The 25,943-nt window shown below is 37.9% G+C and overlaps 1 protein-coding gene across 7 annotated transcripts in view; it reads right to left on the bottom strand.

Annotated features, from left to right (window-relative positions):
• The window catches only part of NTRK2 (neurotrophic receptor tyrosine kinase 2), a 191,977-nt gene that overhangs the window by 157,148 nt on the left and 8,886 nt on the right, over positions 1–25,943 (bottom strand). For all 7 annotated transcript variants that reach the window (XM_041397035.1, XM_041397036.1, XM_041397033.1 and 4 more), the window contains exons 2-5: positions 15,509–15,583; positions 15,204–15,275; positions 9,154–9,222; positions 5,998–6,152 (exon numbers count right to left, since the gene is read on the bottom strand). In XM_041397035.1, coding sequence (XP_041252969.1) covers positions 5,998–6,152; positions 9,154–9,222; positions 15,204–15,275; positions 15,509–15,583 — 371 coding nt within the window. The remainder of the gene's footprint in view (positions 1–5,997; positions 6,153–9,153; positions 9,223–15,203; positions 15,276–15,508; positions 15,584–25,943) is intronic.

Below are 25,943 nucleotides of genomic sequence, written 5' to 3' on the forward strand. Positions count from 1 at the left end.
TGAGATTAAGTGTTTTTAGAGAACCTATCAACCTTATCAACAATTCTTTTGCTAGTAGTATCATGAAGGTATCCAACCATGTTTTCTGAATGGCTAAGGAAATTAAATTACACCTGGTGAAATTGTTCTAACATGACATTTAAGCTACAGTTGATCCACAATAGCTTTCAAAGGAAAACCAAAGACAGGTAGTGCCATTGGGCTGAATATGTCAGCCACAAGCTTAACAGATGAACTGAGAGTTAAACAGACTTTGACGTGTAAGTTAATGAGGCCCAAACCAACTTAAACAAACCTCTAATAAATGACCCCTTATTCACCAAGTGTATGAAATGCAATTGCAGTATTGTTATCTGCAGAATTTCATGTATGTCCAGAAAATACTCAAAATAATGCTGACCTGCCTAATGTTGCAACATGATAAATATGTGATCCTGAAACAGGAACATTTTCAGAGAGCAACATAAAAAAAGTAAAATGATGGGTTTTACTTTTGGTACCAAGTATACCATATGCCAAATATATTACTGAAAGGATGCCTTGAAGAAAGAATGCCCCCTTTAAAGAAAACAGCACTTTCTTTAGACTTAAGTAGAGTTATCTAGTCATCAGTCTTCACCTAGACAGAGCAAAGAATATCACCAGAAAAGAGTCAAAGAGCAGTTCTCCTCAGCAGATCAGTACTCCACCCTTATACAGACGTGTCAAGTCAGGCACGGGTGTAAACCTGCACAATGTCATGAGTTCAGAGACACTTCTTTCCCTTGGATAATGCTTTACTTCTTTCTATTTCTAATCTACTTTGTATTACAAGTCTCCTTTATTGACATTAAAGCAGAACTTGAGTCAGTATTAACAAACAAAAATCGGCTTTTTGTTTAAATGAGACATTCACATGTGGCACATGTGGCTCACAATCTCGGATTTACATAGATTGTTACGTCTAAACATCTGTGTGAAAGTTTATGTTTGATTCACAAGTAGGTAAATGTTGTGTGTTCAGAAGAAAGTTATATATGTATCTTTGAATATGAGATTCCTGCTGCCTTTCAAACTCCATAAAATTTTGGTTATTTCCACTTAGAAGCTAAGAAATTATTTTATTAAGTTTTAACTCAACTTGAGAGCAACAGTGAAACCCCATTACTGTCAAAGTCTCACAAAAAAATGAAGTTTCTCACATAGCTCACAATCACAGATAAGAATTACAACTCTTACAGAGAAAATAAGAAGAGTTTGCCACTACGTATCATTCACCACATCTAGTTCTTGTGCCAAAATAAACAACACAGGATAGAGAATCCTTGAATATTCTGAAAAGTAAACACTGAGAACATTTAAGGCTTTTCTAAAACTCAATTTTGCCTGTAATGTTCTCCTTCTAATAGTCTTATCAGTGAAATCTATCTGATAGTGGAAAAAAAATGTCAACACCCACTGGATTATGCCTTTGCTTGTGGTTTTAGACTGCATTGTACTGTGATTGCTTAAGATCTAATGCTTATTTTATTGGCTCAGTAATACTACAAATCTTTTCTGCAAATTCAAATAAACAAATGTGTCAATCCTTCAGTTTGCCTTTATTCCTTCTTAGGATTTATAATCACCTGCCTCCAGTCTCATTTTACCACTTACTTATTTACCTCTAGCATGGAAAACAAAATCACCAGAAACAGGCTTAAATGAAGCTAGACCCAGTTCCAGTCCATTTTCAGCCATCTGAGCAATTGCCTGTTAAAATCATGGGTTTCCCCAACAAGTAAGAAAAGGGAAAGCAATTACTTTAGCTTGAAATTCTACATTACAACAACTTCTAAAATTTTTCCAGGCATACACAATTATCCTAGTATGTACTAAAAGCAACACCATGGTAGTCTGTGTGCAGGAGAAAAGACAGGCAAAGAATGTGAGCATTTATTAAATCACATAGGTCTTAGACACGACAACAGTTCCGCTGCAGATGCAAACAGCCAGCCATTCTGAATATACCTTAGTGATATGTAAAGCAAATTAGCACAAGGAACTAATCAGCAACTTGTTCAGTAGCTAGCATATGTGACCACTGATAAGAAAGAAGGCACCTAAAGAAACAATATATGATTAAAAAAGCATCCAAAGCTGGCACAGTAAGCAAAACTGAAAGACAGACTCAGCATCACATCTCCATATACAAAACCAAATTGACCAGATAAGGCAAAATGCCATTAACCAGACTGAGATGCAAAGCAATACAAATTCTGTACAGGACTGCAGAGACAGCTGTAGAAGCCACGCCTTTTCCCAAAACCCCAGAAGATAAAAAGACTTCTTTCCGTATCACTCAAATCAATGGTAATGGATCAGTAACTGTCTGCCAGAGGTGCAAGCAACACACCAACAATCAGTCCCAAGGATGTGTTCCTGCCTCCCTGGCATTCAGCAAGCTCCAGGTGATCAGCCTTTTGAGTGCCCTTAACCAAGGCACAGAACATGCCTCCCTTCCAAGGACTTAAGACACTGGTGGTAATAGCCAACAGAGCTTAGAAGCATTAATAAGAATAAAGTGTTTTTATTCATTTAGTTCTCTTTATTGATTTACTAGTGCTATTTACTAGATGGAAACAAAAGGAGATGTCCCAGGTGGTGGTGCTGTCCATGCTGTACAGACGACTGGCAAATTCTCTGAACAAATGGCAAAACTGAACATCACCATCTCTATACACAAAAGGCTCTGCTACTGTGGTAGATGCAACTTGAAAATCTTTGACCCAGTAATTACACGTGATCCTCAAACATAGAAGAATTTGATAATTTTCATCGTATCAACATACATTTCAAATGCAGTTGAAAAAATAATTATTGAACTATACTTTTAATATTGCGTCTGGAAAGGATCTTCTAGATAGTGAGCATGCCTGACTTTAAACCTCAAGAAATTAAATCACAAAGTTGATTACATCTAAATGGCAATCTTTAATCAGCACATTATTGAACACTCCTACCGTACAAAGAGTTAGCAAAGTACCACAGAAATTTGCTAATTTTCTCATCAATTACCTACAAACCAAAGGCGTATGATCAATAAACCACATAGGCCTCTACCTGCTTCCCAGCAAAAGATTAATTTACAGCACACAGCAGAAAAACATCCTATTATCAAAACACTTTTTTATTATCAAAAAAACTGTATAGGCCTCCTACTATAACACTATGAAGTAACCCCTTAGTAACACAAAGACTTCACTTTTGCTTAGTTTACAAATTAAAAAAAAGAAAGAAAAAACAAATTCATCAAGAAGATGAGATGGAACCATTTCATTAGCAGAGAAAATTAAAAAAGCAGAAGCCTACACACCCCAATATTTCTCTCCACATTAAAGGGAGCTAAAAAACATCTAAGAAAGAGTTCTTAAAGTCCTCATCTAAGAGAGGAAAAAAATTCAATATGTCAAAAGTTTAATTTCTGTTCTGTTTCAGTTCTACATATTAGCCTCTCAGTCAAATGGAAATGAAATATACCAGCTTCATCCATGGTTTTGTTTTGAAACTAAGTCTTGTCCTTAAAAATACAGAAAAATACCTGCAAAGATACTGAAACCAAGAGCCACTGAATTTTTCAGATATCTTCCAGAACACAGCCCACCAATATGGGGGTCATTGCTCTTCATCAGGCATTCTCTACTCTATGTCTAGGAAAAGGATGTGCTGCCATCTTTATTAAAAATCTATGTCCTGCACTGGTTAATTTTGAAAAAGTAAATTAAGATGCAACAGCTGCTAAAACAAAAGAAAAAAAGGGGGAGTAAAAGTGATGTAAAATTTGGTGATATTTGGACCTTGTAAACTAACATAAATTATTTGTAGGCATGTGCTGGCATCCACTCAGATCTTCAATACAACACATGTTTTCTACATGCAAATTACACACACTGCAAATTCCAGTCCAAATGTTGTATATACTCACCTTCCCTCCTCCTTTTCCTCTTCTAGTTGGAAGTACCACCTTTCTTTGTCATGACAAGTATTTTAGTCAAGATATGCCCACAGGATGCATGCATGTGTACACACATATGCACCTAAACAGCATCCAGGGCCCAGAGACAAGCCTCTTTTGGGTAAAGATGGTTAAGAAATCAGGGGAAAGAACTAAACTCTCACAGGTTTAATTCTGGGTATTTAACATTAAAATTTTTCAAAGGAAAATCCTAGCAACCTGGTAGCTTCTAGATGCGCCAGCCAAGAATGTTATAAAATGAGCTGGAGTTTCTCTCTTGCAACAATTGATCTCAGTCCAACAGCCGACCTCTCTACACCCAGCACATTAATCTACCTTCTAGTCCATCCAGCTGGAGCAGAAGGTTGAGTCCATTTAGCTCAGTTAGGTATTGTATCTCTCTCATTTCAGGTAAATCAGAGCACACAAGACCAATTCTGCAGCTCACAAGACTGCTGGAACATGTCGGGATTTTTTGATTGCATGAGACACTAACACCATTTCTGCCACCACACCTCGCCCCAGAAAGAAGCCGGGCACAAGAGCAACAGTGATATGAGGCCACAAACACATTACTGACAGTAAATGCTGCACTTGCTGAGCCTGCAGTGGTCCCCACCATGGCTGTTCTTTGCTGGCAGCTGCTATCAGAGGATGTCACACCCTCCACACAGGCAGTGGAGAAAATGATGCTCAATGGGCAAAGATGGAAGGAGAAAAGGCATAATTTCTCCTACTGGTCACATTCATTTATAGCTTTTCCTGTCCAAATCAACCCTCCATGAAGATTCTCTTGCCCTCTTTCCTTCCTGCCTGCCTGCTTCTGGGGACTCCAGTTTCCCACTCTGCTTCTAGAGTTCAGCAGATGTGACATCATGTTAGAAAGACCCCATTTCTGCCCCTCATATACAGAGGAGTAGGAATCTCCAACTGGTGAGTGTAATCTTTCCCCAGCTGTCCCAGGACTATACGTAGGCAGCAAAACTGTATATAAAAAAGACAAGGAGATGGCCTTATTGTTATCTAATTTTCAATTTTTTTCTAGACCCATATATCCGAAAACAGTATGTTGCAATATGCCACAGACCTAAGATTGATATAACTCTTTTGTATAGCCTTTAAAGTGAACTTAATAGAGTTTCACTCGTACGGAGAACAAAGGTCTTGCTAATTTGTCTCAAGTAGCATGTAGTTCTGAATTTTCTTCCTATGGCCCTAACACTAGTATTTTTGAAAGCAAACAGAAAGAGACTTCATTAGATATAAATACCTGGAAAAAAATTCAAGTAGGTAAAACTGAGCTAGGAATATCTGTTGAGTTTGGAAACACTAATGTTTAGTTCAACAAAGGCGCGTGCATTCTGTATAATACCTGTTTGCTATCTATAATCAGTATTCTGTTTCTTTACACCTGAATAATGGTACATTCTTAAAGGATCAAGAGAAAAATGAACAGGTTGACATGAACTGGTGAAGGGTCCTGAGGGAAGCCATATGCGGTGTGGCTGAGATCACTTAGCCTGAAAGAGACTAATGGAAGACCTCACTGGGGTCTTCAACTTCCTCATGAGGGGAAGAGGAGGGGCAGGCACTGATCTCTTCCCACTTGTAACCAATGACAGGACTCAAGGAAATGGTCTGAAGATAAGTCAGGGGAGTTTAGGTTGGATATCAGGAGTGGGGTTGGGCATTGGAACAGGCTCCCCATGGAAGTGGTCCCAGCACCAATACTGTCTGACTTCAAAAATCATCCAGACAATGCTCTTGTGTACACGGTGTTACTCTTGGGGTGTCCCATGCAGAGCCAGGAGTTGGTCTCCATGATCCTCATGGATCCCTTCCAATTCAGGATATTCTGTGATTCTATGAAGTTCCAAGAACCACTTCATGTGGGGCAAAAGACCACAGAAAGACCACCAACCTTTCCATTGTTCACATCCTGAGAAGTACTTTATAGAAAAGCATGTTTGTTTCTCCCTGGCTTACAATAATTTAGCAGTAGTTTTATGTTAAAAGAATATTACCGCAGTTCGGGACCTTCATATCCAGCAAGGCTGTCTTCTTATTGTTGTCATCTATGCAATATAAGTCCTGAGTTTCTGTGTAAAACTTGGTCTCTTGAAATTTCTTGATCCACATGATTTCACAGGAACACTTGAATGGATTATCCACCAATATCCTACAGGAAAAAACACCAATTTATATAGAAGGTTAAACACCAATTTATTTAGAAGGTGCCACACATACGGGGAAAAAAATGAAGGGCAGGGGGGCTTCAAGCATTCAGCTGGGCAAAAATGCAAGTTCATTAGGAAGGTTAAGGAAGGTAGGATGAACCCTTTAGTTAAGAGACATAACACATGCATTCTTGGTAAGCTCAGTGCAGAGTAAACTGCCAAGTTGATAGCAGTTTCCACGTAGGGAATTAAGCACTGCATCCACTGAGGGCCCAGAACATCACAGGCAAGAGAGACCACACAAAGGATTTGGCTACTATTTCAAATTCATCAGTGTAAGTCAGGAGCCCGTGGAGAATGGCTGCTCAAGAAGATCCATTTTATTTAATAAATCAGTAGGTTATTAGAATTCATCTCTCCTACACCTGAGCTACCACTCAGTTGCCTCAGAAATGGTTTACTGCTGTGGAGTGGTAAATTCTTTATAAAGTCAGTCTTGGATTATAGACACACTCTACCAACTTTAATCACAAAAAAGGATTTTGCCTAATCTTTAAAATTAATCTGCTACAACACTCTAGAAAAACCTCACAGTAAAACCTTAGGCAATGTCATGAAGAAATACTAAATGAAAAAATAGCCCTGAAATAGAAACTAATACAGTACCCTGCATGGAATTTAAACCACAGCTTAGCAAACTTAACAAATTGCAGTTTTAAAATTTAACAAAACTACACAACAGTGTAATGCAATTACATGCATGTTAAATATGAACAGAAACATATCTACATAAAGAGTGACCAGCATTATTTTTCCTTCTACTGGCATATATGAGATCCAATAAAGTGGGTGAGCAATGTCTATTTAAGGCATTTAATTGCCAAGAGAACAGTCATTCTTAACAAAGTTTTACACGTATTTTTGATGTACAGAAGTTCAAGTTTTTTGCAGAATCTATGCTCACAGATGCCTCCTGAAGACATGAAGTGTGCAAATAATGAAAAAAATTGTCTTATTAAAGCAGTTCCTCTAAAAGCCATCTCAAGTTCTTTGAGGAGAAACAACAGCATGGATCCTCAAAAGAGTCTAAAAAAGCAATTTGTATTCACAGAAGTCATCATCTGGACTTTAACACACAGCATGAACAAAAATTGTTTGCACAAGACATAGTATGAACATGATAACTTTGGGTCAAAGCCTATCTCATGCATTTTCAAAACAGTGACATTTACTTCTGTTTCATACTATGGCTTCCTGGTAAAGAGAAATTTGTCTTGACCAATGGCTGAGCAGTCTTCTTCTAGTGTTTTATTTTGTGTTAAACCCATCTAAGGAGTTAGGCACATCATTGGCTGGATGCTGGACTTATAATGACCCTCTACAGACAAGTGTGTGAAAAAAAATTCTGACTTACAGCAAGCAAATTCCTAGTCTTTATGTTGTTTGCTCTAATTTTATGGCTGCAGTTCATTTGTTCTAGAAGAAACCTTCCATAGTGGCATCTCCTGCTCTGTAATACCTGGTGACTAACCTCTACTACACATTATTCTAAACTTCTCATCCCTTTACATTTTGATATGCAAAGGTACTGACAGGACAAACATAGTTGTTTGTCAGATTGAGGGGAAGCTCTTTAGAAGCTATTTATGGCAATATTCATATCTCAGATTCACCTACCAACACTCTTCTTTCTCTTCTGTTTCTGATCTTGCAGCTATGTATTAAACACTTATCAACAGAATTGTTCAGCTATACTGATTTTATCACTGCTTGTCCTCCTTTCAGGCTCTGCTTTTATCCCTCCACTTTCTTTCCCTCATTTCCCCCACATCTGTTTATCTCACTTTATCACATTTGTTTGCATAACTTCATTTTGTCTAGTCCTACACTCCCTCTCCCAAGCCCACCACACTCTACCTCAATTTTGCATCCCCTTTTTCTCTCAACTTGTACATCATCATGCATTGCCTCCATATGACAAATACTACTCTCTTTAACCTTCACACTATCCATTCTTCCCATATCTGGTTCATTCCCATTACATTTGCCCTGCTTCTTCATGTGCAACCAAAAGAACAACAAAGCACATGGAGCAATGGGAGAGCTTTGCAACTACCTAGTCTCCTCATTAGAGACCTCAGCTCAAGTTATTAAAGAATATTCCAGTGAGCAGTGTTCCCAGGGCCATAAAGACTATACCAATTTAATTATCAACAAAGTATACCTAAGGGGCATAACTTCTTTTTGTGCCACTGAGCTTTGTTCATTTCACTTCTCACATGCTGAAGTCCACCAGAAGAGGACTAGGATTACGTGTCCGGTAATTAATACTTGGATTGGCATTTTGGACAAATTCTGACTCTGCTCTGAGATCCAGGAGAGCAACCTCCCTCTCCTCTGCAGCCACCAGATCTCCCAGAACTCCTGCAGACTCTCTGCATATTAGCAGAGGATGCACAGGATGACCAGAACTTTGGAACATGTATCAATAAGAATATATGGCAGATGTAACAGAGAATAAAAATGTTAGTATTGAAAAAAATCAATAAAGAAATGATTATCAGTGCTTTTATTGCTAAATAATTACATAAAGCACAGTGAAACTCAAGAATTTGAGAAAATAAAAACACTCTTAAATAGCCAGCCACACCACTGTAAGAATATGAGAGACAATCTTATGTGAATATGTGCAAAAGACTGTATTTTAACTAGTTCAAATACTTAAATAAACACCAGTAGTTTTGTGTGAAGTAATCTCACAATAAAATATCTTAAAGCTGAAGGAATAGGCTGTTTTGACCTCTACATTGCTTTAAAATAGATACTTAACCTTCTTGAAGCCCTGGAATGAAAATTTCTCTGCATTTAAGTGTCCAGAATTGATTCTTTCTTTGGACCAGAACTGCACTTCTAATTCCTCTGCCTTTAAGAGAGCAAACTTTGAAGTGTTATTCTTCCATTCCAGCCAAAAATTAACATATATTTTAAGAAATGACAACTTACAGATCAGACAAACCCAGATGGCGAAAAGGCTTCTTGGACAAACTTGAGAGCTTGTTTCTGGATAAATTGCTATGGCAAAAGAGAAAGATTGCATTAATTAGAATTGCTTCTTCTTACACTAAAAATACAATTTGTGTCTCTTGAAAAAGCAATTAAGAACTAGAGCCAGCTCTAAAAGTCCTTTGACTTCAGTTGTAAAAGGGCAATGTTCAGTCTTACTTGATGGTTTGAAGAGTTTCAAGAGTTTGAGTCCACTCAGCATCTGATATCAAGTACATTCAAAATCAAACTCAACAGGGATCAATATTTTCACTTTTAGCACTTTGGCAATTGCAGAAAAGCAGCAGATTTAACTGTGTTTCAAAAGTATTTTGCAGAGTCCAGGTGTTAATTATATGCTCAATTTATTCATGTGAAATGGGTGTATCCCTTTCTTTGATGCTGCACCAAACTCTGTACTCATATAAGCCCTCCTCACATGCTAGCACACATCCACATCAGAACTTTTTAGTTGTTCTTTTCAAATTGTATGTGCAATATGCATCCACATGGAAGATCAAAAGGAAAACTGTAAAATGCCTGTATTGGGCTTTTTTATGTCAATTAAGCATTTACGGTTTCCAGTGGTAATTAAGTGAAAGGTCTTCTCCCATTATGCAGAGCAAAGAAATGTTGATAGGAACCAGAAATACTCCTCCCCTCATAGCTTACAAAACTGCTTTCTCCACCCCAAAGCAAAATAATGCTGTTTTTGTACAGTCTTATCAGTCTATGAATTAAAGACAGTGAGGGCAGTAAACTGTTTAACTGCCAGCAGTAAAGCACAAATCAGTGTTATGAACCAAAATACCATGAGTTTTATGTGATATAATAAAGGTGCCATAGGGGCTCCACACTTAGCATTGCATTGCATCTAAACCCTGGGATTAAGTATCTTTTTTTTTTTTTTTTTTTTATCTGACTAAAGAACACAGTGTTTATTTCCAGACTTCCAGAGGTTGATCTTTGAGTACAAGATAATTTTCACAGAAATTACAAGTTGGATGTTCTAAAAATGTTTAGAGCACAATCAAAGAGATTATATTTCATCACTGATTCCTTCTGGCAAAGAAGAGTCTGAAGTTTACAAACTGACTGGTCCTTACATGTGAGAGCAAAACACAAGAGCTACTATTTCATTAGTCAGGTGAACTCACGGACCCTGATCATATAAATCAACATTAAGGAGCAATTTGCATATAGAACAGAAGTTATGTTTAAGCAAAAACTGTCACTATGCATTTTTTTCCTAGTATGCATATGCTTTGTGTTGGGAGTTTGACTAAAAGAGGCAGGATCCTCGTACTGACTTGGGCTTTTGCCTCCAACATGGAGCCACATCAAACCCCATCCCTCCACGGGAACCTCTTCACTCACCACACAGGAAGATCTCCTATTCCCATACTGATGAGAGATATGTATGGAGGCCCCTGTGATATTGCCAGACAAGGCATGCCTCTCTTACCTGCAGATCAAATAAATCCTACTTTTCTTCCCAAAAGGCAACCAGATATAAAGTGAGCTTTACCTGCAGACCACTGCTGTAAATGTAACACCTTAAGCAATACTTTGACAGTAAATTTAATTTTATATTTTTTTTTATAAAGTGATCACTTATTATTGACTACAGATATGCCTACTGTGGTCTCCTTAATTCATGTTAAGTGAAAAAAAATCACTGCCAGGTTTATTTTGAAGTAAGTAATGATCCCACTTCCACATTCATGGAAAGAGAATATGAATTAATTTCCCAATTCAATTGCACACAAAAAAACCACAGCAAGCAGCCCAAAGAAAATACATCTGAGGTTCTAAAGGGTATTTTATTATAGAAAAAAATGTCAAGAGTACAGAGCCCAGCCCCAAATCTAAACTTTAAGGAGAGGACCCAGATTCAGTCAAAAGTATGCCTGTATTTTACATGAAAATATCAAGCTCACTTTAAACTTGATAGCCCTAATTCATCTAAAAGCAAACCAGTGGCAATATGAGTAGAATAAAACCAGACTGAGAACCCACATAAAGATTATATCATCTATAGCTCTATCTACAGAATTCTATAGTTCATCTATAGAGTTCTATCATCTGTAGTACTTCTGAAAAGGGGAGGCAAGAAAGGAGGGAACAGATCTAAGGAGAACTGAGGGAAAGAGGTGAAGACGTGGCCATTTTGCTACACTCAGTCTCCCTCCACAGGCAACACCCTGCTCCTCCTATGGCTGGAACCAGCCGTGTGTGCAAACAAGGGGAAATCTGCTGTGAAGTTGATCTCAAATGGTTTCCTTTGGCTGCCTTACCCAAACCTGAACAGTGTAGAATTACAAATACAGTTTAATACCTGGAGCTGTACGTATACACTACACTCGCAATCTATGATTTAGTGATGCATTTAGATGCAGCCTGGCACATAACAACAACTATTCTTAAAAGATTTTGTAAAAAGGCACTTGCTGTGAAATGTTTTCATATTTAAAGGCACTGGCAATGTGCACGTGTATTACACAGGTCCATTACTGCTAGCAGCAAATAAGTGTATAAACTACAGCACTACTAAAATGAAACTGTAGGCTAACTTGAGTCTACGGCCCATGAAAACATCAAAATTAGATGAGCAAGGCTATTAATTACACTTCAATAGCATCTATTAGGACATTTGTTTTCCTGTTGTTTATGTTATTATTCAAATCTTCTCATGATAGATAATTTTAGAAAGATACTTAAGCTTTCCCAAAAAAATAAGAAAATTACAAAAAAGGGCTTGAGAAAATGTGTGTTAATAAGTTTCTTTTAAACTGATACTCTCATATGATTCATAAAATAAATGCTACTTTTATATAATATAGTTTCTTAACTACATCAAAAGATTTTTCATAGAACAAAAAAGCAAACTGTAACAGTATCACAGCAAAATTCAAGCTTATAAAGTTATCTCCATCTTCAGAAAAATGCTTTTTATTTTCTTTATGGGATAGTAAAAAATTTGTCTCCAAATAAAATTTAAGACTTCTCAAAGACCTGCACTGTACATTACCCTTGCAAAATGAAATTCCGTTTGCGCTTAATAGTTTTCACTGTCCCAGCCACAACAGGAGCTATACTTCCTTCATAGGCAGTCAACAGGATTTTTATTGCTGACGACAACAAGCCATGATTCACTGGGGCTTTCAGAAACATTTTAGTGTGCATAATGACTTGCCAAAGAAAACAAACAAATGCATTTTGCAGGGATAACAGATCAGCCTCGGTAAAAAAATACCTCTATACTTACTGCTTTGTACTGTGCATCTAGAGCAGCTGGTGCCACTTAATATTTTCCATCTTATCTGGGCTTATCCTGTGTCTGCCAACATTACTAAATCCCCACCAAAAAGAAAACACAGTGCAAGACTGGATAATCTTCTGGTTCATAATGTAAGTATTCTGCATCAAGAACTCATCTATATCAACTGAACAGATGTCAAGTCAGTCTAATTTGTTTCTAACAAGAAGCTTCATGAGTTACAGCTCTACCAAAGTCTGCTTACCAGCAGATATGTATTCCCAGTTTGCATGCTCAAATGAAGCCCCTGCTATGGCTGAAAAACTTTAAAGGCATCCTATCCAACTGGATTCTGTAAAGCCTAGCAGCTCACATATGTACAGTGATACCTTTCCTTTAAGTGGTAACTTTGATAGGGTCTCTCTGTTCTGTTCAACAGTCAGTTTTCTGAAAACTTGTTTACCTGTGTAAGTTTTGGTCAAAAGCAGACACTGGAGACAGACACACTTTGTGACTGCATGAAACCCATTTCCCTAAGGCAACAGGCATAAAAACCTCTCAGGAGGATCATACCAGTTATGACACTTTCTGTGGTGTCTACCTGCCCAGACAGCTGGAAAGGCCTTCCAAAATTCTATTGATCTTTCTCCAAATTAAACTCCTTATTTCTCACACTGTACTCATGGTGATGGAGAGAACTGATTCCTTTCCTCATCATAACTATTCTTCTTTTAAAGATAAGACAAGCACAGAAGGATAGAATCACAGAATAGTTTAAGGGACCTTTAAAGGTGATGTAGTTCCAACTCTCCAACATCTTCAACTACACCAGCTTGCTCAGAGCCTCGTCCAATGTAACCCTGAATGCTTCCAGGGCTGAGGCATCCACCATGTCTCTGGGCAACCTGTGCCAGTGTTTCATCACCCTTACTGCAAAAACTTTCTTCCTTATATCTAATCTAAATCAATCCTCCTTGGTTTTCAGATCATTATTCTTTGACCAATTGCAATGATGTATGTTCCTTTTCAATCTTCTCTTTATTGCACTGAACATGCTCAGGCTCTGAGCCTCCTTATATTACTTGCTTTACAAGCTTCTTCTGGCTCCACTGTTCTTCTCTGTAGCATCTTTCAAGATGAGTAGATTCAGTGTCTTAATCTACATACGGTATTCCAACAGATTCCCTCAGAGCAGCTAATGCATTGGGGAAAAGATGTAAAAATGTAACACAATATTCTTTTTGATCCCAGACTTGAATTTGCTTTGTTCTGCCTCATTGCACAGAGAGAGAAACCCACTTCTTTCCCAGCAGAATCACTAAATCTTTCTCTGCAAATATGCCCCTCAGACAGCATGTTCTTATTGCATATTTCCACAGCCAGTGCACATGCACTTGGCTTTATGCAGTTTCATAGTTTACAGCCATAATTCACTGAGCAACTGTTACACAGGCAAACACTTGAATTTACTCTGGAACATAGTTCCTTTATATTAGCAACTGATTATAGTAAAAGCTCTTTATTAATGACTATATGAAGTGATATAAATTTAACAGGCTTGCAAGATCTGGTTCACACACCTCTGGTGACTGTTCCATATTAAGGATAGAAATTACTGTCTAGACAGACACGGGCATTCATGTCCACTTCCTTATACAAATTAATTACTGTTGTTTAGAAAACACCGGTCAGAAAGTGATTCCATCCATGAGCAAAGCAATCAAATCAAACAGAACCCTGTGTTCTGTTCAACAGTTCTTTCCTTTTCAAGGAAGTATCTTAAAAAGCCAAGGTTTGGCATTATGTCTTCCCCATCTCACTAGGATAAAAGCAAAGGGTTCAGTTAAATATTAATATAGGTTAGTGTTCCTCTGCTGAAGATGTATGGACTAAAGCACACACTCGGAATATTTAGCTAAAACAGGGTACTTGTGAGGAACTAAGCCACTCACATGATCTCAGTGTTTTCTGGAGTAGATCCACAGTTTTCCATGTAAGTAGCAAAGTGAGCTACTCTATATCTTTCCCACACAGAAGGCACAAAAGTTGTAGAAAGAGAACTTTGATCAGTTCATCCTTTGCTAAATCTAAAGCAATCTAGGAAAAACACAGTCAAAAACCTGTGCAGGTACAAATTCTGCTTCTATGGGTCATGAACTACAAATTACATTTGGGTGTGAAAGCAACATCATTCCTATATTCTGCTCTGGGCGCATTAGTTCTGATCTTAAGTGAGCTTTCTAAGTGAATCACCTGTAGGACTTCAGGTCATAGTCATATCTCTGTCTCTGGGCACATGCACTGATCAAAATATTAGATGTGTTCCATGCATGCATCTCCTGCACTGCAGCTGCTAAAATATGCTCAGCTCATCAAATCAGACTAGAGCTAGTCAAAACCATGTCACTGAGTGTGATGCACACTGTGGACATCATACCCTCAAGAGACGCACTCTTTGTGCTACATTACTTATCACAAAAGACACAGCCAAAGTATACTTCTAGAGACAGAATAATGAACTGGATGGTCTTTTCACACAGTATGTTTTTATGATCCGCCAGTTCCTTACCATATATGTCTTATTTAAGGACAACTAACAATAGAAGACCATTCTAAGTCTGTCTTGTTAAAATATTTTTATATGATGCAAATAAGATAGAAATAGATTAAGAGATAGAAATAAATTTACAATAAATAAATTAACAGGAGTTGGTCAGTTTTGACTTCGAATGCAGACATTATTCTTACTCACATGTATTGTAGGTTCACATTTTTCACAAATGCATGACGGGACACAAATCTTAGGCCTGAATCCACCACAGTCCTAGGTAAATAAATAAAACTGTTAAAATGTTTCATTTCAAATATGATGGAAAGTGTAATGAAAATAACTATTAAAATAAGAGTTTGGATGAAATCTCTACAAGGCTGAGCTGTAAGATTAACAGCTTTCCTCAGTAACACACAAAGTTAGGGATACACCTTGATAAGGTCTCTACATGCCTCTATAAAAGAAATACAGAAAAAATAGTTGTATAAAATGTATCTCATACTCACAGATTTTTAAGTCCAACATAAAATCCAACCTCATTGTCATTGATACTTTCCAAATTTGGCTGATTTGCAATGTAACTGTTGAAAAAGCAAAACGAAAAGAAGTATGTAAGTGGATCCTTCCTTGACTTTCTGACTGTTCAGAAATCATACACTGATATATGGAAGTCAATCATGATTGCTGTCCTACTGTAATTAGTTCTAAGTCCTAATTAGACCGACTGCAAAGCAAAAGTGCTCTTTAAAATCTTCCTCATCATTTAAATGGTACTTTGTGGGACAAGGGAGCAGCTCATTGTTACACAGGAGAAATGAGGAAAGCAAGTCAACCTGAGGGCCAAATAAAGCTGCATTACAATGTCACCATTCTCCAACACACATGTCCTTACCCCACGGATTTAACAACAACAAAGGGGGCAAGTTTAAAGGTAGTACTGGAGTTATCCCCACTTATGAGATACAATCATACTTCCCTAGTCTTTTCCCTCATGTTGTTAACTTAACCACTTCTTTACACGTATTTTTCCCTGATACAAAGTAATTTCAGTTATTTTTACAAGGTGTGGCAATGGGAAAATTGTGAAAGCAGAGGTTGTACTTCTTGATGTTATACACACAAGCAGAAATTAAGAGACAAGAAACTGCTGTATCAGACTAAAGAACTGAGTCCACTCACATATCCTTAATAACTGCCTAAAAGGATGTGGGCATGCAAGCCAGTCCTTTGTATTATGACCATGTGAGATCTATGACTACCAAGTGACATCCCACAGACTGGAAATTAAAATGCTCACAGCAAATGTATCATTACTTCTTCTACAGGAAGAAAAAAATTTCACAGTGGAAATCACGCAGTCCAGGAAGAAGAAATCAGTGGAAACTGCAATTTTTCTGACATTATGGGCAGAAAAGTATGCCTGATTTAAGGGATGCCTTGCTAAAGGATCCACATGTTTCAAAATATTAGCCCAGTCCCAGAAAAACTTAAAGAGAGATTAAAACTTAAAGAGACATATGTTTTCACATGCATCACAAACTAACCAAACATGCAGGTTCTCCTGAAATGAATGAGTCTTTCTTTGTTAAAAGAAAACTTTTCTCCATTCAAAGCATTTTTTAAATTTATTTAAAGGGAATTCCAGTGAATTAGTAAGAAGGTATACTGCTCTTCCAAAGGTAACCCATGCACCTGAGCTGGTGCATGGATTACATTGTCAAAAGAAATTTATTGTGTTTCTAAATATCAACAGAAGCGTGAGTTGGGTTGGGTTGAGCTGGGTTGGGATCTACTCCAAAGCTGCAGTGCTGACTTGGGCTATGCTCTCACCATGCACCAGGAAAAGTAAAAAGTTTCCCCTAATGGCATCCATTGTCCCTTGGGAAAAAGAAGGGCAGTAAAAAGAATACATGATGCTAGATGGAACACATTTCTACAGCATCATATGACGTTGACTGCTCTGCAAGACTTTTCAGAATAAGCTTAACAAAGTGTATCCATTAGAAGATAAGAGTCCTTTGTTTTTCATACTTCCTTTTCTGAATTTTTAAGACAGAGTAATTTAATATCTCAATATATATGAATCTATTTTGTTTGGTTGGGGTTTTTTGGTGGGTTGGTAAGTTTACATATTTTGCCAAGTAATAGTGATGAAATAGTATACATATATCTATCAATTCCTTCATCTAAGCGTCCTGCAAATCAATGAACATACTTCCTTTAAACATGCCCTGAAGAACTCATTTTTGAGTTAAATAGCATCCACCTTCTCTGCCACTTGGACATCATAATGCTACAAAATAAAGTTATGCACGAGTTTTCAAAGGTACCTTCCTCATCCTGTCCTCAGTTATCAAACAACAGTAATCCTGCCAAGGTCAAATAGAGATAGGAAAATTGCATAAAAGCAGGAATTGAGGAAAATGGACAGTGAAACACAAAGTGTGAAGAGACTCAGATTTAAAGAAAAGAAACAAAATAACCAGTTGCACTAGCTAAGAATTAGGCCATCAAAAAAAAAAAAAAAAAAAAAAAAAAAACACAAAAAAAAAACCACACCAAAACCTCAAACCTGACAAACACTGCCAAAATGCAGATCCATTACTTAAACACACATACCACCAATCCAAATCTGAGATTTCAATTTTAATCACATAAATATTTAACCGAACCACTCCCTACAAGAAACTCCAGAACCTGACATAAGTTACAGTGTTGCACAAAAATTTGTATTGTATTAGATCCTGTGTTAAGCTTCAGCATAAAATAGTTCAGCTCTGTTGAAGCCAATGAAGCTTCACAATTTACATCAAACACAAATCTTAGCATGAGCACACAATCTCTATGAAAATATTGGTATCGGTCCATCAGGAAATAGACCAAACAAAGTATATTTGGGAAGTAGTAGTATGAGTTTGTGGTATCTTCCTTCCTTCTCTTATTGCATCCCTTAGAAGAAACCCTAGGTGGGGGAGAGCAGGGCATTCTTTACTTTGAGCTGGTACTTGTTTCTCTAAGATGAGTGATTCATAATTCCAGTTTCTAGAGGAAAGAACCAAAAGAAACCATTGTTTTTCCACAACCATACTGGCTGGGACCCAGAAGAATTTTTGCCTAAGTGCAATTAATTCAATAACTGCTCTGCAATACACTTGTAAAAGCAGTACAAAACACAACAGTAAAGCAAAGTTTATGTACTTGGAAATCCTTGAAGAAAGAGTGGACAGACATAATCTGCCATAAGCAGGTCACATCCTCTTACCCTTATTCATTGAACAAGTCTGTTTCAAGATAAGCCTTTGCAGCTATGTCATAGCAGTGAGAAAGGAAGGAGTAGAATGATGTAGCTGTACCCTATAAGGGGAAGTTGCTCTTCTGTTTAATTTAGAGGGAGATCTGAAATAAAACCTCTCCCTAACTGAAGTCTATTTTTACCTTCTTCACAACTACTTTATCTTAATGTTACTTATCATCAAACATTAATACTCTAAAAGCTTTGACTTGCAGTGGGCAACACTGAGAAATGCAATTTGCCTGCTTGCCCTTAAGAATATCAACCCTGTTCTTCAACGGAACATTTTTACTGTTACACGAAACTAAAACATACTGACTCACAGCTGCCTGAAGTCACGTGAAGAGCTTGGAAGCTCCCACTGCACATCACAGCACTGTTGCTCTGCCAGAACCTGGCTGGATAGCACCAGACAGACCACATATATCAGTTCACAAATACTGGCTGCTGCCTCTAAACCAAGCCCTTAGCTGCCTGCAAAGCTATTTGCTTGATTATACTACAGCATTCTGCATCTCCTTCAATGAGTAGAGAGTAAACAACAGTTGTCGTCAGACCTTTACCTTAATTTCTCCATTGTAAACTACTGAATAATTCTAATAAAGGGATTCAGAATCACACACCTAGGTTGCACATTGCAACCTACAACAGCATGCTCATCTCACCACACTTCAGCAGCTGCTGAATAATGTCACACACTCACACTTCACCACTGTCACAACATTTTGGAAACAACAGTTTGAAATCCTAACCTATAAGAGTCAGCTCCTCCAAGTAAGATCTCCTTTGAGAGGGTGGTCTTCACTTTTGCTCATTATCAAAGTGAAGGATACAGATTATGTTTAACATCAGTGAAGCAACTTCTGAACTGGAAAAGCATGAAGAGAAAGTGGGCTCTGATCTTTAAAGCCATCTAGATTATTTAATGTTCCTTAGTAATTTAAAAAATGGATTCCATGCCAATTTTCAAATATTTTCCTTAACCTGAATATAAAAGACCAGCAGAAATATGCCTTCCTAGCTTACTTAATCTATTTCCTCCTGCTTAATGTATGTTAAGGTGTACTACTCCATCTGGAGCTATAAGGACATAGTGGAAAAAAACTAGCACATGCTCGTCTTAACAACATAGATGCAAAAAAATAACACTGTAATGCAGCTCGAGAAGTATTTCTGTTGCCAAAAAATCCCTTTATGGGAAACATATTTTCTTAACACTCCAAAAAAATAAATAAATTATATGTCTAGCTCTAGTTCATAGAAAAAAGGATTTTAAAATTAATAAACACTCACTGGTGAAATGTTTCTGAACTCTGAAAAGCTTTATATTCCAAGGTGTTTTTTCACTAAGTCTTTAGAGGACAAAGGCAGCACACTTCAGACACTGAGCTGTCAGTAGATTAATTACCATTTAATGACAGGTCACTATGTCCCTAGTCTAGACTTCTGTGAGAGCTGTATGTTAATATTGGGAATTAAACATTGCAATCTTCCCTGGTGCCATATCTTCTTACAAACTCGAATGCAATACCAAGTTCTTTAAAAAGTAGGCTAAAACTTAAGAGGCATTTTCAACAAATGCAGACTGATTCATTGTTATGCATTAAGATCACGTAAAATTTGTAAACTATACAGTACTTAATGAAACCTGGCATATTGTACTGGGTTACATTTGTACCCCCTCTGAAACCAAGTTTAAAATAATGCTGAAGTGGTACAAACTCACAGTTAGAAAATGAAGCACAGAGCCACACAAGCTGCATATCAGGAATGTAAAGTTTCAGACAAATGTAGGCATCAATGCTATAATCTCTGTTCAATCAAGAAAATCTTCCTGCATAGGACCAACCTTCCTCAAGGAAGGAATTTCCTAACAAGCAATGAGTGTGATACAGACACCTAAACCCAGCAAATATTCTGCAAATACACAAGCTTACTCCAATTATTTTATTCTATTTTGCTTCCTCCATCTGGTACCAAAAGTATGAGATTTAATGAGAATAACTTCAGGAAACAGAAACTCTACTGCTAGAGGAGCGTGCCATAACTCAGGAAAGATGCAGTATGTCAAGACCATCCACGGTGGACCTACCTAGCATTCAGAAATTCTACCAGTGCTTGATTTCTCCTTTGGCTGCCCAGTGTCTCCTGACAAACTCTGAGCAAGTGCTGCAGTGGTTTTTTGGGTTTTTTTGTTTTGTTTTGTTTTGTTTTAAACCGTGAATCACCCTGTGTTTCACAACGAGTGAAAAACTGCTTGTCACTATCACAGGTTCCCTAAGGGCTTTTTCCTCACATTTAGAGTATTTAACCACAAGTCACAGAAGAGTTCAGGAAATAGCTCTCCACGTGCCAGTACAGCAGCTCTGGAGACAACAAAATTAGCTCTGGGATCTTTTTTCACAGACACAGACATGCCCATTTTTTCAGCAAATCCTGCAGTACAGACATCCCGTACTCAGGTAATGCATTGTTCAGGACAATCTGGAACTCAGCATCTCACAGGCAATGTCAGAGATCGGTTAATTTCAACAATTCCCTGTTCTTGATGTGTGGCTGTGTCAACTGCCAGGAGGCAGCAGGGCCCAGACATTCTGTGCCACAACAGTATACTATTATTCAGTTAGTAGCACATAGCTGCCACTGCAAATTGATTCTCCAAAGCCATCCTCTTGAACAATCGGTGCCAACCCACCAGTTTAAAGCAGAAGAAAATGGGAATTCAGTGGAGATACCAAACTTGTTTTGGTACTGCAGGAACAGATCTGCGCTCTTGCTAATGGCGACAACTGCCTGGAAAATGGGAAGTGTCAAGCCAACATTAATTCCTGCTTTACAGCATGAAAGGCAAAAGTAAAAATAAATGAACATGCCTGGAATGCAAAGTTTAAAGAAAGTTACTGTAAGGCAGGGAAAATGAAACTTAATTCACCCTTGGTCTTATGTTTCTGGTTTAGCTTCAAGGTGTTTGTTTTATTTTATTCAGAGATCAGACTACCAAATCAAGCAAACTCTCAAGACATTTCATGCAGCTTTCCAGATTTATGCTCTTGATGAGCCCCATATTCAGAATTACTTTCCCCCAAATGCATGCAGATCTTAAGTATTTTCTCCATTTAGAGACCTGTCCTCCCCTTTGAGATCCCTAAGTTTGTACATTTGATATTGCATCAAGACATTAATTTTTGATGTTTTTCCAGGAATACATGACAGCTACAGACTTGTTTTTCTTTAGCAAAGATATTTTGGAAATGTTGATATTCCATTTTATTGTCAGAAGGCCAAACAATGACCTATTATTCTAAAAGATATTTTTTAATCTCTGACCTTATACTTATCTTCAAAACATGTTTTCATCCCCTGTGTATGAAATAATCCATGCAGATTGCTAGCATGAGGCTTAAACTCCCATACAGACCCTTTATAATACATATGCTAAAAATCACACAGTAAATTAACACACAAAAGGAGAGTAGCGAAGATGGCTTTCCATTATTTCTCAACAGAAAGCAGTCATAAGACTAATCTTTATTATTGTTGTTGTTGATGATATTATTTTCTTTGCAAGGATGAAAGAACATCTCAAAGGAATGAATAAATACAAATATAAGTGACAGATTTTTCTCCCGCAGAACCACCTAGTCTTCAAAAAGTAGTAATGCAAATACTCTCTTTTCAGCACTTGCATACACCATCTCTATAGTTGTCACTGGCCTTGATGCAAATGAGAATGGAAAAACATCCATTCCACAAGAGCACAGTAAGATTTCACACAGCCATCCCTTATATGCATCTTTTTAAGTCCCTCAGTGAATCAAAACATTAAAGCTTCTTGGTTGCTGTCAAAACCTTGGAATTCTCTTCCTTTCATGCCCATACTCAGACAGAGACTTTCTGGAAGAGATGTCTTAGGTAGCCACACATCCTTTGTAATTAGATAGCTTCTGACATATATCAATGTCCCCTACAACAGTTTTTTCCTCCTCTGGGTTCTGACATGTTCAGTATTCCTTGACTCTTTCAGTCAACATAAGACACTCCTTCTGAAATATCCTTTGAAGTCAGTCTTCTCCCACATATACAATTCCCACTGTTTGACATTAATATTTGGTTTTATTCAGTTTAAAATTACCGGCTATTAGAATATCAAATACTCCAATCAATCTGCTCTGGATCATTGGATCATCAAGACATATACCTGCACCTGCTACCCTGTTTAATGTCTCATTCCCTGCATGCAGTGCACTTCACGCCGGGTACAGATCAAAAGGCAGTACTTCCAAAGAGTGGAGCAAAGATGCAAAATTTAAAGGCCTCTATCCAGGAAAATCCATCTATATCCTATCAATACATTACATTTGCTGAACAATTTGACTCCTGACATCTCAAAAAATAGTCCCCTTTCCATTAGCCAGCAAAAAAGTTTCTTTCTTCTGTTTTTATTTAAGTCTTGAGAGCCTATATATGGTCATAACCTCTACCCCTTTTCTGTGCAATTATTACACTGAGAACCCAACAAGTAGATGTTTTTCCATTCTGCAAATGATACCATTTGCTGCCAAAGTTCACAATTGGTTTCCTAGACCCCCTTCCAAAACCTGTGAAATATCTTCTGCAGCCCTAATCATAGATCTGTGTCTTCTCCAAGACACTCTTGTCTTTTAATAAAAAACATACATGAATAAAACTTTACATTATGTTACTGAAACATTCCAAAAGGGTTATGGATTGTCCTTTTCATGTTTACCTCACCCTGTCTTGTACCAGAAGAGGTTGCCACTTTCTGTATGATGACACCAATCTTACCACTTAAAATTAGCCTATGTGTTTTTCAGAGAACATTTCAACATCATTTGTATTACCTTTCAGATTCATTATTCACTGTTTCACATTTATTTGCTCTTCACAATTTCCTATTTCACTTTATCACATTTATTTACATTATAGTATAGTCCACTTTTCATTGCAGCTGGCCAAGCTTTTGAATTCATAGCTTCTTCTGTTAGCATTATTCCACTTGAGGAATCCTGTTCTTCATTTAATATAAGTAGTTTCTTACTGGCACTGCATATATTATCATAATGATGTGTTTATTACACTTTCTGCACAATTGTCAGAATCAAGAATATTTCTAATACTTGTGCTGACTGCCACATTGCTGCTACTGTTTCCTTTCCACATTTCTGTACTAGGCCAGTTTAATTTTGAGCAAATTCTCTGTCACAATGGCATACCCAGACAACTACCCTGTGTTTTTGAGTTTTGTCTTTGTATTTCTGTTTGTTCTGCTATGTGGCACATGCAATGCTCCTTCTAGACTCTGATCTTGTACTCATAAAGCCTGCTCGTGGCTGTATTTGAGCTTGTACTCATAAAGCCTGCTTGTGGCTGTATTTGTTGTTATACTTTTGAAGTATAAGGAAAATGCACTCTTTTGTAAGCATTTATTTTAGTTACATATTATATATTACATATTACATACTATATATTATATATTATACATTATAGTTTCAAACCTTAGATCACCTTCTTTACCATTTTGCCTTCAAATGAAACTCTTACCCTGCATGTACCTCTTTCACAAGGTGACATCTTTAGTTAGTATTCAGCCTTCTTTACTAGCTCTGAAAAGCTGCCTTCTCCTCATCACCGCTACTTTCACATCATTCTTCATTTACTTTTACAGCTTTTGTCCCTGCCACTGCTTATGAGTAGAGCAGTACTTCTCTCATCCTCCAGCCTGCTTCTGCTTATGGTTCTCATGACTGCACCCCAGTACCAGACACACTTTTCAGCATTCCTCCATCCTACACATCCTCTGCAGCAGTGCCCCTGGCCCAAGACATAAGTGGTGATGGTGAAGTGCTCACCCGCAAATGTAAGATAGATTGGTATTTTGATGATACCTCCAACTGTTGGGATTCTCGCCTCCTAAAACTTTTCTTTCAGACACTCAGTGTGAAGAGCAACACTGCTACAAGTTAAACTGTCCATTAGAACTCATGAGAACGTGCAGAAGTGCTCTAAAGCAGGCAAAACCCCTGCACATAACCAAACCATGCAGCAGAAGGAACAACTGCCCTGTGTCAATGCAGACAGGAATGCCACAAAGAGTTGGGAGAAATGCTGGGAGTCTTTCTTCCACCCACTTCTAAGGCAAGTGGTATCTATTTCTGCACCTGTGCTACCTTCATATTCCCTAAATGACATAAGTTTCAGGCAACAAGGCAGTCATAGCACACAAACACGATCTCAGATTTGCAGTGATATCTATAGCAGAGTAGTATCCAGCATTAGTATTTTCTACTTAGGTGATCCTTGTGGCTTGATGCCGCATGGATTTGCCTCAATTCAAAATGTTTGTAATTTTGTAATTTTGTTCTATTTATAAATAATGGCAAAACCATAACCAGCCAGTCAAGGGAAGGGATTGTTCTGCTTTGCTCTGCACTGGCCGCACCTTGAATATTGTGTGCAGTTTTGGGCACCACAGTATAAGAACAATATTAAACTATTAGAGACCATCCAGAGGGCAGCAAAAAAGATGGTGAAGGATCTTGAGGGGAAGCCCTATGAGTAGCAGCTGAGGCCACTTGGTGTGTTCAATCTGGAAACTGAGGACAGACCTCACTGCAGTTACAACTTCCTCATGAGGGGAAGAGAAGGGGCAGGCACTGATCTCTCCCTCTGTGGTGACCAGTGACAGGACTTGAGGGAATGGCAAGAAGTGTCAGTGGATGTTTAGGTTGGGTATTAGAAAAAAGGTTTTTCATGCAGAAGGTGGTTGTGCACTGGAACAGGCTCCCCAGTGAAATGGTCATAGCACCAGCCTGACAGAGTTCAAGAAGCATTTGGACAATGCTCTCAGGAACATAGTGTGACTTTTGGAGACAGTGCTCTGTGCAGGGCCAGGAGCTGGACTCAGCGATCCTTGAGGGACCCTTCCAACTCAGCATATGATGTGACTCTGTGATTTGTGCAAAATACAGTCTTAGAAAGATGCTTACTTGCTGCCATTCTAAACGTAAAACTCTTAAAACAGTATATGTGTTTACCAGGTGACGATCACTGTATGCATAATGTGTTCCAAAACCTGTTTCTAAAAATTAGAAGAGGCAAGATTGGAGAGGAGAATAGGAGATGAATAGGCAGTAGACTATTCACCCACCTAATGAGTGAGGGGAAAAAACAAAAAACAAAAAACAAAAAAAACATCTTTTTATGAGGTTGAAGATCACACATTTGGAAGAAATGCTGTAAATAATGCTCCAGTGGCATCTGGGGCACCAGATTCAATTTCTTCGTCTCCCTAAGGAAACATGATTCCAGTCTCTCAGAAGATACCATATTTACAAAGCCATCTGAAAGAGGGCAATCTCCACCTTACCTGTTTGTGCTGTTCTCATTTTGGCTGTAATTTGACACTCAGTGAAGAGAAGCAGGACTCAGCCATCTCACTACACAAAAAAGCATCACAGCTTCTTAGCTAAACAGACTGTCCTGCTCTCTGACCCAAAAGCACATGTGAATGTTCCATGCCAAAGAAGGCAACTCAGACAGGAAGAACCAAGGCAAGCCCACATCTGTACACCATACAGGACCAGCAGTTAAGATGCTGACATGCAAGACCTTGGTTCAGACCTATGCTC

The sequence above is a fragment of the Onychostruthus taczanowskii genome, unplaced genomic scaffold (genome assembly GCF_017590055.1).
Source record: "Onychostruthus taczanowskii isolate IOZ18803 unplaced genomic scaffold, ASM1759005v1 scaffold134, whole genome shotgun sequence".
Taxonomy (NCBI): domain Eukaryota; kingdom Metazoa; phylum Chordata; class Aves; order Passeriformes; family Passeridae; genus Onychostruthus; species Onychostruthus taczanowskii.